At 36.3% G+C, this 13842-nt stretch overlaps 1 protein-coding gene across 1 annotated transcript in view; it reads left to right on the top strand.

Moving 5' to 3' along the window:
- LOC136837480 (calcium-activated chloride channel regulator 1-like) overlaps window positions 1–13507 on the top strand; it is a 20085-nt gene extending 6578 nt beyond the window's left edge. The window contains exons 2-4 of the mRNA XM_067102270.1: window positions 8217–8791; window positions 8926–10154; window positions 10577–13507. Coding sequence (XP_066958371.1) covers window positions 8217–8791; window positions 8926–10154; window positions 10577–12186 — 3414 coding nt within the window. The 3' untranslated portion in view covers window positions 12187–13507. The remainder of the gene's footprint in view (window positions 1–8216; window positions 8792–8925; window positions 10155–10576) is intronic.
- The last annotated feature ends 335 nt before the right edge of the window (window positions 13508–13842 follow it).

Raw genomic sequence — 13842 nt, 5'->3', positions numbered from 1 at the left:
TCCCGCTCTGATAAAAAAAAATTATCTTTATAGAAAAAACTAAAGAAACACCAACTCTTAATTTCTTTCACTTTCTTTTGAAACCGTCTCTTACTCATGAAGCCTTTTTTATCCATTTCTTTACAGTACTGCCAAACATCATGAATAATGTATAACAATTTCATACAACAGCCATGGAATAGTTTGGCCGTGCCTTCACAAAGAGAGTTTTTTTTTTTTTTACTTTTTTCTTCCAGAATCCATTTCCATATTTTGGTTTAATACTTTTCATTAACACTAGGCGGTTCCCGGCCCTGTGTTTCTCGACATGTTCATCTAGTTAGTATAATTAGCTGAGAGAGAAAAAAAAAGGACAAACAAAGCGTTCCTTATATTTTTACAACTGCTTCCTTCTTTCCACGTTTTATTTATTTTATTTATTCATTCTTTTAACAATACTTTCTTTTACATCCTTTTCTCCAATTCAGTCCGTTATCCATTTCGTTCTTCCTCTGTTTGAAACGCGAGACGAGGAGATAACCTCAGACTCGGAACACTAAAACAAAATTGTATTCACAGCGAAGATCTGTGTTATTGCATACCCAGCATAGCTTTATATTCCTCTCTCTCTCTCTCTCTCGCTCTCTCTCGTTGAAAGTATAAAACCTTTTCTCTTTTCCACTGTCACGCTGCACTGCACTCGCCATATACAGAGAGACTTCTTACAGATTCTCGCCCGTGCGAACACACATACACACGCACACACACCTATATAAATATATATATATATATATATATATATATATATATATATATATATATATATATGTATGTATATACATACATACATATATACAAATATATATATGAATATATATTATATATACATATATATGATTCAGTAAGACCTGGAAAGGCATGGTCAGACGGAATAAAAGAGGTACGGGAAAGGAAAGATCTTGATAGGAAGCGCAATAATATGTCAAAAATAAGGGTAAACGGTTGCTGATGAGCCTTTATTGTCAGTGTAGGAAGCGGCAATTGTTATGGAAGTCTACTGCATAGACGCTTCATCCACGAGCCATCGTTGGAGTACGAAAGGGACAGTAACTGCTGTCTTGGCATTCTCTAAGCCACCTCCTATTAGGAGAAATAGCTTAAGGGTGGGAATTTTCTGTATCTCTCCCGCTTCCTTTTTCCTTTGGTCACGTGACAGACACCTATTTCTACTCCTTCTTAATAACACACGGATTCAAATAAGCGCTTCTGAATTAAAATTTGCATCTCCTTTGTATCCAGAAAGTGTTGAATAATCTGCATATTCCATTCCCACGACCCTCCATATAACTTTCCATAACCACCATTTCACGTTATCTTTCTCACAACCACTCCTTTCCTGCCTTCTCGCAACCCTCCATACTCCTTTCTTACCTTCTCACAACCCCCATACTCCTTTCCTGCCTTCTCACAACCACCCACACTCCCTTCCATAACAACTCCTTTCCTGCCTTTCTCACAATCACCCATACTCCCTTCCATAACAACAACTTTCCTGCTTTTCTCACAACCATCCATATTCCTTTCCATTACCCCTCCTTTCCTCCCTTTTCCAAAACCATCCATATTCCTTTCCATAACCACTTTTTTCCTGCCTCTCTCACAACCCTTCACACTATTTTCCATAAACATTCCTTCCCTGCCTTTTCCACAACCTTTCTTATGCCTTTCAATAACAGCTTCCTTGCCTACCCCACAACACTTCGTAATTCCCATAACCACCCATCCCCCCTTTGTCTTTCCCACAACCTCGCACACTCCTTTCCACAACAACTCCTTCCCTGCCTTTCTCACAAACCTCTGTAATCCCTTTCTCTTTCCCAACTGCATTTTTGCAACGGGATGCTGATGATAATCAATGTCATCAAGATGATGATTATCGCCTCGGAGATAATCAAATCTGCATTATTCTAATTACACTGGGCGTGGCTGAGTATCTCTCTCTCTCTCTCTCTTGCTGCTGTTGTAGCATAAGGCGCGCAGACAGACATAACGAGGGTCAATGTAAAAAGAGAAATAAACATGTTTCTTCTAGGGGCGGAAAAACTAGGTTGCTTTTTTAATTGGTTTTGGAGTGAAGTTCGAGCTGCTTTTTAAGTGGGTTCGGGTTGAAATTAGAATGGCTTTTAGAGTGGTTTTTTGAGTGAGATTAGAATCACTTTTTAATTAAATTATAGTCGCTCTTTATCCGGTTTTTTGGTGAAATTATAGTCGGTCTTTAGGTGTTTTTTGTGGGGTGAAATCATAGTCGGTTTTTAAGTGTTTTTTTGGGGTGAAATTATAGTCAGTTTTAAGTGTTTTGTTTTTGGGTGAAATTATAGTCGGTTTTTACGTGTATTTCGGTGAAATTATAGTCGGTTTTTAGTGTTTTTTGGGGTGAAATTATAGTCATTTTTCAAGCGTTTTAAATTTTTTTTTTTTTGGGGGTGAAGCTCTAGTCGGCTTTTAAGCGGGTTTTTGGGTGATATATTCGGTTTTTAAGCGGTTTTAGGGTGATATTACAGTCGGCTTTGAAGTGGCTTTTTGGGTGAAATTATAGTCGGTTTTTAAGTGGTTTTGGGTTGAAATTAGAATCGTTTTCTAAGTTGTTTTGGTGTGAAATTAAAGTCTCTTTTTAACTGGTTTTGGGATGAAATTAGAATCGCTTTTAAATTGGTTTTTGGGTTGAAATTAGAATCACTCTTTAAGTGGTTTTTAGTGTGATTTTTGGGTGAAATTAGAGTCGCCTTTTAACTGATTTATGGGTGAAATCGCGGGGGTATAAAGGTGAATGAGATATCATAATATAAATATAAAATATCAGAAAGAGATGAGGAAATATACATGAAAGAAGCGTGGAAATGAAGAAAAGCAAAAGTAAAAATAAGACATTAGAGGCGAAATGAGGAAATGTGGCAGTAAGAACTTACAAGAACAAGGGAAAAAAAAAGATACATCTAAGAATGAGACTGAGGACATAAAACACTAAGGGCAAGAGAAGCGAAGAAGAGGAGAAGGAAGGGAAAAAAAAGGCGAGAAGAGAAAGTCAAAACGAAGAGAGAGAGAGAGAGAGAGAGAAGGAAGGAAAGAAGAAGGCAAGGCGAGAATGTCAAAACGAAAGGAGAGAGAGAGAGAGAGAGAGAGAGAGAGAGAGGGAACAATAAATCAGGAGGGAAAACTATCACGTCGACAGTAAAGGGAAAGTTCGTTTTGCTTTATGGCAGGTGCATGTGGAGGAAACTCCAATTCCCTTTTGGGAGTTATCTCTTCTCCATTTTCCTTTTTCCGGGTTCTGGTACAACACTGCATCCACACCCACCATCCCAGATCTACGCCAGAGGAAATGGAACGCGAGATTCTACGTGTAATAAAACTTTTGCTTTTCATTTTTTTTTTTTTACTTTATTCTGGCCATGTTCCTATCATTATTTGGGGCGATAAAATGGCTGTGCGGAACAGTCCAATACTTCTGTTTTTCTTTTATGGTTTTCTTGGGGTTTTTGGGAATGTTAACTTTGGGAAGATGGTTTGATGTCTTTAGATTCTGGCCAGACAAGTTGTTTCCAGGTATTCAAATTACCATGATTCGACCGTCTTATGCTCATGCCGTCAATAAACTGCATCTTCTATATATATTATTCTTCTGATAACGACAGTAGCTGTAAGAAAATTCTATTTCATTTACGAATGTTAAATTTTTATCGAGGGTGTGTACATTCATAAACGCATGCATGCATGCATTCATACACACAAATACACACACACAAACACACACACACATACTGTATATATATATATATATATATATATATATATATATATATATATATATATATATATATATGTGCATATATGTGTATGTGCGTAGGTGTATGTGTGTGTGTGTGTAGTAGTAGTAGGTGTTTACCAACAGCGTAAAATGCGATTTGCTAAAGAAACGAACAGATTCACATCAAAAGAAGAATGTAGGCTGCATTTAAAACCATTACCGATTAGAAATAGATCTCACTGTTGGTATATCACTCCATCGATTCGGGTGTTTCGAAAAGTGTCCAGGACATTCAACTTGTTAAAGTTGTGTAAGATATTTTTATTCGACAGATGTCAGTGTCTGTGATTAATGGCACTGGGATAAATATTTTGGACCCACAATTTTGGAGGGAGGAACTGTTAAAAAAAAAAAAAAAAAAAGCTCAGCTAATGGGAGAACGGATTTAGAAAGTTGAACGATTCTGAAGTGTCTTTCTATCAGTAGAACTTTATCTCGAATTCTTCTCTCTTCATCTATCAGCTGTGTGATCTTTGCAGGATATCTCTAAAAGGTGACCCAGTAAATCAGTGGTCCCCCCCAAAAAAAGAACAGCCTTAGGCTTACCTGCACTTTTACCTTTCCACAAAATTGTGCCTTTCTGAGCTTTTCGAAAATGTAGTTGATTCTCTCACTTTGGGTAAGATTTATCACAAACTTTTTTTGTTAAAAGTGTAGTGTTTTATTTAGTTATATATGTTTCAAGTTCTTTCTGTTTACCAAGGTATTAAAAATTTATGATGGTTTCATAATATGTTCTCAAGGGAAAATGCGTTTTTTGTGTGTGTGTATATATATATATATATATATATATATATATATATATATATATATATATATATATATATATATATATATATAAATATATATATAAGTGGTCTGGAGCTCTACGCACGTTTGCTAGGTCTACGATTTACTCATGCCCTACAGCCTATCTATCCACCTCACCTGCAAATCAGTACCAAAGACCTGGGGCTAACGACCTTACCCGTAAAGACTAGCTGTTGCATAATTAAAAATCATGAAAGGCGTTATAACAATAACTACCACCAGGTACTCGACGCAACTCATTAAAGTAAAAAAAAAAAAAAAATCACATACTCAGGATTCGTTTTCCCCGCCAATAATGTTTGAAGGCCGTTTGGCTGAATGATCGAACAGAATCGTTGTGTCGTTTTAACGATTCATTTCCGGCGATTAGACTCTGATCCCCGACCATTAGTACACTAGAGGCGGACTACAACCGCCACTGAGGTACCTATGAATGCGTGGAGTGGAGCACGATGAAACGTGAGATATCTGATCAGCCTATTTATCTATATGTCTGACTACTGTATGTATGTGTATGTATGTATATATATATGTATAAATATTCATATATTTCTGTATAGTACACACATATATATATATATATATATATATATATATATATATATGTGTATAAATATACATATATATACATATACACATATATGTACACACACATATATATATATATAATATATATCATATATATATATATATATATATATATATATATATATTTATATATATATATATATATAATATATATTATATTATATTATATTATATTCTAATCTTTGGGTGAATCTAGATATTCCCTTAGCCCTTCTTATTTACACAAAGCTAAATTAGCGGAAGCATTCCCATCTCGTGAACGTAAAATTGGCTATAAAAAGATGGCAATATATTGGAAAAAATTAGTCGGTGAAACGAACTATACGTCTCCGTAGAAAAGAGCAAAAGACTTATGATAAAACCATTGTGTTTATATATATATATATATATATATATATATATATATATATATATATATATATATATATAAGACACCATGTATGTCTGCTGAGACATAAACATTATCCCCAAGAGGAGAAAGAAAGACAATCGCCTAAATCTTCTAAATGCCATAACGATCTTTTTCTTTCCTTTACACCAAATTAACATCAGCAAAATAACGAAATTGTAGAACGTACGCTGTGCGTGCGTATTTGAGAGTAACCATTCTTTCTCACGAATAAAAAAATTGGGGGGAAATGTGCCTGCAACTGCCGAATTGTGAACTGCATCGTCACTGTAGCGTAACGCTTTCGTGGTTATTATAGCTCTGGCAACGCCTCACTACAGCGATAATCCCATAATTGCAGGGGTGTTGGGGGGGAGGAGGCATGATGGGATTTTTACAGTCCTTGTCAATACGAATTATCTCTTTTACTTTGGTTTACATTACTCTCATTTTGGTATTGTAACGAAGACACACAGGCACAGACAGACACACATACATACACACATTATATATATATATATATATATATATATATATATATATATATATATATATATGCATATGTGCGTATATAACGTATAATCATCACTTTTTACTTTTTCGTGATTTAAAATCAAACACAGACATACGTATGTATATGTGTATATATATATATATATATAATATATATATATATATGTGTGTGTGTGTGTGTGTGTGTGTGTGTGTGTGTGTGTTTACGTGTGATCTCGCGCGCGTGTGCGTGTGCATAAAGACAACTAACACACACGCAATGGCCGAGGAACAATTAACTATTACGGTTTCGTTGCATGTATCTGTGTAAGCTCTATCCCAGAATTAATGGTTGTATCGGCGACCCTTCCAATATCTCTCGGCATGGTCATAATCTGGCGTGAGTACAACATAAAAAGAATATTGTTGGGCGTCGTGAATAGGGAAGCATTTATTCCTTTTATGGTGGCGATCGTTCTTACTATAATAATAATAATAATAATAATAATAATAATAATATTCATTATTAGTAGTAGAAGTAGTAGTAGTAGTATTACAGTAGTAGTAGTAGAAGCTGGTTAGTTTCACAGGTATTTATTTAAACTGACAAATTGTATGAAATATAAAACTGAATTATGTGAAATGGCTCAAAGAGGGACGTAATTCTAGAGTTTAGAAAACATCTTCCAACTATCTATCTACCCATATATATATATATATATATATATATATATATATATATATATATATATATATATATATATATATATATATATATTGCCTGAATATGCATTCAGTATGCACACGTAAACATTTATCATAATATAGCATTAATAAAATAGTAATCTTAACTGCCTAGCGTGAAAATGATTACTTGAACAACAAATGTAAATGTTGGTTATTTTGGTAACTGTCAAATACAAGACCTTTATCATATAGACATGGGAAATAAAATTCAATCTCATGTAGGTTATTCAACCTGTGATGAAAATTGATATCCACAAAAAAAAGTCTAAAAGTGTGGTCGTCTTTTCAAAGCGTTACTTCTCAAAATGGAAATTTATGTTAATAGACTCCAAAGTATTTTATTATACGAGCGGTTATTAGATGAGCATCATCGAATTCCTCTACAGACAGCACAAATGCTAATTTTATTATTGAGCTTCTTAAGGCAAGGTTTCTTGTTTTATTTTATTCCAATGGTCGTTACTGACGAAGCAGAACTTTAACCATTATATCAAGAGCTGACGTAACAGAGATATATATTAATTTGTTAATTTTTCTCTTTTTCTAATAACTGATCTCTTTTTTTTCCGTATTTCCTATTACCTTCTGTAATTTCTTTCAAATGAACGCCATGCTATTTATAAGCTTGAATTTCAAATCAATGATCTTTGTAGGCCTGTTCCATATGAAAAGGGTTTACCTTCTGAATAATAATAATAATAATAATAATAATAATAATAATAATAATAATAATAATAATGTTTTTTTCAAGTAGATTTACACACCAGTGGTACATGTATGTTCATCTGCATTTTAAGCCAAACTTCCCTACAGTCAATTAATGTTCTTACATAATTTTGTTTTTCTAAGAAAGATAAAAATTCATTTTCCCTGAAAAATGTGTGTACCCAAAATACAGAAAGGCACATCGTAAATACTAGGGTGGTTCTAAAATAAACTCACTGAATTTGTTTTTGGCATATTTATATGTCAGGTCAAAAGTTACAAGATGATAAAAATATAGATAAAAAATATAGTTTCTCAAAGATTTAACTCTGTTTCAAACGTAACTTACACTATTTAGCTTTTTATATTTATACATCTTGCACACACACACACACACAGTTTAGGACGTATCTCCATTTTCTTAAAATTATTTATGCAGAGAAGCCTAGAAATTAACTATGAGCAACTTTCCTAAATGTATACATGTAGTGATTATATTCATATTTCTTTCATGGATTACCTTTACTGTTTTAATTCCTGAGGGAAAAAATTGACATTGCTTTTGTTAATAACTGCTAGGGAATTTGGTTCTCATTCATCTAATATGACTTTAAATGAACTTTTTTATTTCTATCTTTACAGAGTGTGCTCAGAGAATTCTCAAACATCTTATGGACATCTACCGAAGGTCGAGCCTTCCTTCGCCAGGTCACAGTTGCACTTCCCCCCACCTGGAGAACCGACTCCCTTACATGTTCCCTCCTCACACCTGTAACTCCACTGTCGGTACCAATAGACAGCCATGTCCACGTCACTTCCGCCCACCCTGTTTTTGGTGTGAGACCATGGACTCAGCAGAGTCAGGGATGTGGACATCATGGAGATTACATACAACTCGGTGGTGACCTTCTAAGAGCAACAACAAACAACACCTATGATCACGTGGCTCAACTCCTCATGGCTGAGTGGTCGAAATTCCGATGGGGCGTGTTTGAAGAACGGGGATACCCTGATGATCCACTATACCCAATGACATATAGGGATCCAACAACTAACAATCCTGTGCCTAACAGATGTACCACAAGGCAAAATCCAATAGTACCTTTCTGTCCTACTGCCTCACACAATCCTGAGGCTCCTACAAAACACAATGCTCAGTGCATAGGGAGGTCTGCCTGGGACATTATTGAACACTCTGAGGACTTCAATAATGGGAGGTAAGTTTCGTTACCAAAGATAGTTAAATGCTAGTTACTCATTTTTCATGGTAATCGTTAAACAATATAAAATTGTTAGAATGTTACTGCTTTCCTACTACAAATCTAATCTCTGATCTCATTCTCTCTTTCAGCAATAAGATAACAAATGGTACAGCACCTCAGATGCCATCTTTCACATTTGTGCAAGAAGCACCCCCACGTTTTGTTTTCGTAGTGGAGGACACTGCTGTCATGAATCTCCAACAAAGATGGGAGTTTGTTCGGAAGGCTGTGCGAAGAGTCATGGTTTATGATGTGCCTGATGGCGCTCATGTTGCCCTGGTCATTTTCAACTCACAGGCTAAAACTACTGCACCTTTAATGAAAATGGAATCTATGTCCGATGTTCGACAACGTGTGGGCTCTTCTCTTCCTAGAAATCCATCGCCTGTACCAGAGAGCAACAAATGTATTCTTTGTGGTTTCCAACAGGGTTTGAGAGCTCTTAACATCGATTCTCCTGGTACTGCTGGGTCTACAGTCATACTAGTGACTACTGGCAAAGGCACAGCTTCCCAAGACGAATTAGATGAAATGGAAAGACTAGCGATGCAACACAGAGTAAGAGTTGAGGCTGTCATTTACCCAGTTACTGAAAATCGAGGTACAGCCACTATTACACATGGCCTGGAGTCTCTTATCAAGGCCACTGGAGGATCATCTTTCACAGTTATGGATGAAGGAGTGGGTAATGACTCAAAAGTTAACATGATGGTTGCCCTCATGAATGCATTATTTTCAGCAGTACGCCATAGCTCTTTGCCAGGCACATCCAAGGTTCCAGTCCTAATCCACAGCTATGCATACCCTGGTGGAATTGCATCTATGGCAACTGGTTCTTTCACCCTGGATGACTCCCTTGGTCCAAGTGCCCGTTTTTCAGTGTTTTATTATGACCTTAACCATGTTGGTAATACAGTGCAGCTTACTTCACCTTCAGGTCAAACTATTGCCTCAGTGAATATGCAAGAAGATGGTGATGCTAATGTGATTTTTGTTAATATCCCTAAAGCAGAGCGTGGCATATGGACATATCAAGTGGAGAACAGAGCTGATTCCCATCAAGGCCTTCACATTCAGGTCGTAGCTACAGAAAGTGATGCTCGTCAGATTAGCATTAGGCTCTGGACAAGTAGCGATCAGTCCATAATCAACATGACTGATTCAATGACACCAGTGAGGGTTTATGCAGAGGTAAAGGATGGGTTGGTGCCAGTTCTAAATGCCAGAGTTACAGCAAGGCTACAGAGGCTTGGTACTAACACAACAGGAAGCAACTACAATTCCATCATCGTTGAACTTTTTGATAATGGATTTGGAGGTAACTAACATTTTGTTTCTTGACCAATGTTTTAAAGGATTTTATCTCAGTATCAACAATGATAAAAGTTTAATTACTCAAGTCATAGTTTTCAATATGTATGTTAAAATCTTAAACAGCAGTTACTGTCAGTGATCTCTTAAGCATAATACTTGAGGGCTGTATTAAGTGCACTACATAAAATTAATGAAGAATTTCAGAATTTCTAGTTATTAACAATAGTTTATATGAAAACAGTCATAATAAAAATTATGTAATAATTCATATACAGTTTGAGCACCTCACTTAGGCAAAGGTCTGACCTTATTTGATAAAACTGAAATTTCAAGGAAAAACATACTACTTGAATATAATGGTTTAATCTAAAATGTTTATCTTTCCTAGTTCAGGATTACAAAAAATTTTTTATTTTCCTTCAACAGATCCAGATATCACTGGAGGAGATGGTGTGTACTCCCGTTACCTTCCTGCACTTAAGGGAGCATCAGGCCACTATGAGCTCAGCGTAACAGCTGACAACAATAATGGTCTGGCCCACTCTCCAGTTACGGATGCATTCCCAGGCCGTACTTACTCAGAGAGAGACAAAATTACATGCTGTGGTAGCAGAATAAAATATGAATACATAAAACCTGTCAATGCCTTCCAAAGATCAACAGTCTATGGTGTTTTAGATATAGTCTCACCAAATAATGGCATTGATATTGTTCCTCCAAACAGAATTTTGGACCTACGCTCTCACGTCAACCAAACATCAAGGGAGGTCTCACTTCGATGGACTGCACCTGGGGATGACTATGACTGGGATCGTGCTTATCACTATGAAGGTGTCATGGCCAACTCTTGGGCAGAAGCTAAGGCATTTAGTGGAGAACGTATAAGTGGAATGCCAGGACCAGTACTTGTGGGTACTGAACAGTCACTTATACTTCAAATTGACAGATACGAACAAACAATTTACGTAGCCATTCGTGGAGTGGATGAAGCAGGAAATCGGGGAGGAGTTAGTAACATTGCCTCATTTTGGCTTCCAACTCCACCGACAACACCCACTGTTGTAACAAGTCCCAAGACACTTGAACCTACAATAAACTTGGCCCAGCCTCTTGGTCATGAAGTTTTTCAACCAGTTAGAGTAGCAGGTCTTAGCCTTGAAGATGTAGCTGTTATAAGTGGGTCTGTGGTTGGATTTTTAATTATAATGGCTGCACTAACTACATTCTGTTACTGCCACGTGGCTCGTCATCGGCGCCAACAGCACAAAAAGGATCAAGAAAGAATGGAAGGCAACCGCAATGTTATGATTAAGACTAACTCCACACTTATGGTAGGAGATGAGGGACAAGATTCTGTAGACAGTACAGTGAAAGATGAAGCTGGACTTTCAAAAGATGGTCGTCCAATCTCTCCCATGCAGTCATGGGGTGCTTCAAAATTATTGCAGGAACATGAACGCCGAATTTCCGTGACAAGTGGTCCTAACATGGAAGTATCAGGATCCTTATCTCACTGTCAAAATTTCCAAGATCCCTTCCCTGACGTAACTCTGATTTCCACTCATCCTTATCCAACATCACAAACCCCATCAACGACCCATTCTGACCCTCCTGCTTACCATCCAACTTACCTACCCGAGCCCCACCCTTCTTACTCCTATCCGTACCACCCAGGATACAGTCATGAAGAGCTACCCCCCTACACACCACCTGGACAACCATCACAATCGTCTCAGGCTTCTACTGTATACACTCAGGAAATTGGTTCCCAACCATCTGAAATGTCTTACCAAAGTGATCCATCGAATTACCCAGCAGAGATGCCATCCATCACAGCAGAAATACCTTACTGCCAAGCCCCACCTCCAATGTACGTTCCATACCCAGAACAAGCATCATTCATGCCTCATGGCCCTGTGCAGGTAAAGGTGCCTCCTCCAGTAGCACCTAAGCCTTCTGCCTCAGCCCGAGCCGCAGCAGTGGCATCCCCAACGGCATCGGTAGAACCCAAACGCCGCAACGTAACGCAGGTGTAATCTACAGCAGGAAGATTTCCAACTCCTTAAGTCTAGAAAAGCTTTGTGTGTATATATACGACTATCATCTGCCAATTTCCAAGCTACTTTACCTCTCGAACTGACTTTTATATGGTTTTTTAAATGTACAATAACTGTTGTCAATACAAAAATAGTGTGTCGTCTTAGACAGGCGTTTAATGTTGTGCATACAATTGTTGGCTGTAAGCTTTGCTCAGATCTAGTCATAAATGTGTAGTTTGCTGTTGAAAATGATCATAAAAACTTGTGAAGGTGAGATTCGTCTGGAGAGAAATGCTGTGAGTCAAGCAACCTCAGGTTGCATTTGCTGGATGCCAATTCGTGAGTCATTTTAACACGGATTTAGCACGAACTTTGACCTGCATTTGCAGTAGTTATCGATACAATCCTCAGATCTGTGAAATAAAACTTGAGGAAACAGATTTCAGTCTTTACACGTCATCACTTGCTTGCAGCAATGAAAGATGTGGTATTGCAAACTAAAGAAAATTTCACCAGATGTAACTACAGAACTCAAGAGTGCTCGTTTCCAACCCAAGACGACTTCCTTCCGTAAATGCTCTTCAAGTTTATTCTTGGGCGATTCTCCGAGTATAAACATTCATATTTTCAACATGAAGGACAGCCGAGTTAACATTAAAGCGATGTTTTAAACTTGTGTGTAAGGAAAAATCCAATTTTTAACACGTTGCAGTTTGAAAATATACTAAGACTCGACTTCATAGTTTCCAGGAATAAAGAATAATACTGTGAGGTAAATAATAAGTTATTTCATAAGTGAAAATTTTCGAGGGAATATTTGGCTGAGAAGGTCTCGTGATCCTTACACATCTCTTATTCAATCAATTAATTAAACAAAATGGAATTGCTTAATTAACTGATTAAAGTTTATACATCACATTGGTGTCAGCGTTTGATGTTGTGGAATAATGAACTTCGTTCCCATGAAGAAGCGATGGTATATATATAGGAAGGAAAAAAAAGTGTTCATATGATTGGAAGAACGATCTTGAACTTTCCAAATATTTAATTATTTAATTTCAGGAAATCGCATTTGGAACCTCTTCGTGAAAATACTGAAAAAGAATTCTGACTCTGAACTTTGTCAGGAAATTTTAAATATGATGAACGGCAAAACAAAATTTAGCTGAATATTAAACTAAATATTTTCTAAAATGGGTAAATTTAACAAATAAGTTATCTGTATCGTATGCAAAGGTTTAAAATTAGATAAACATTTAAATTTTCTTTAAAAACTAAAACCTTATCACATCAGAGTGAGTTCCTGAGAAAAAAAAAATATATATATATATATATATATATATATATATATATATATATATATATATATATATATATATATATATATATATATATATATATTAGGATGAAGAAATTCACAAGATCCAGACATTCCTTCTGAGAACACCTTATGAACATGAACGATTAATGTCGTAGTGGTAAAACAGATAAAATAGATTTTATGTAGAAGTAAAACCTTTTTTCCGATTCCAAACCCGATCTCATTATATCTTGTATATCTGTGATAAAAAACTTTTTTTGTAATAAAAATAAAGACAATCATGAATGTTATTTGAGTTTTACCATTCCTTTCACAAGACTCACGAGAATGGA

This window comes from Macrobrachium rosenbergii, chromosome 59 (genome assembly GCF_040412425.1).
Source record: "Macrobrachium rosenbergii isolate ZJJX-2024 chromosome 59, ASM4041242v1, whole genome shotgun sequence".
In the NCBI taxonomy this organism is placed as follows: Eukaryota; Metazoa; Arthropoda; class Malacostraca; order Decapoda; family Palaemonidae; genus Macrobrachium; species Macrobrachium rosenbergii.
This window is presented reverse-complemented; position numbering and strand designations above follow the sequence as displayed.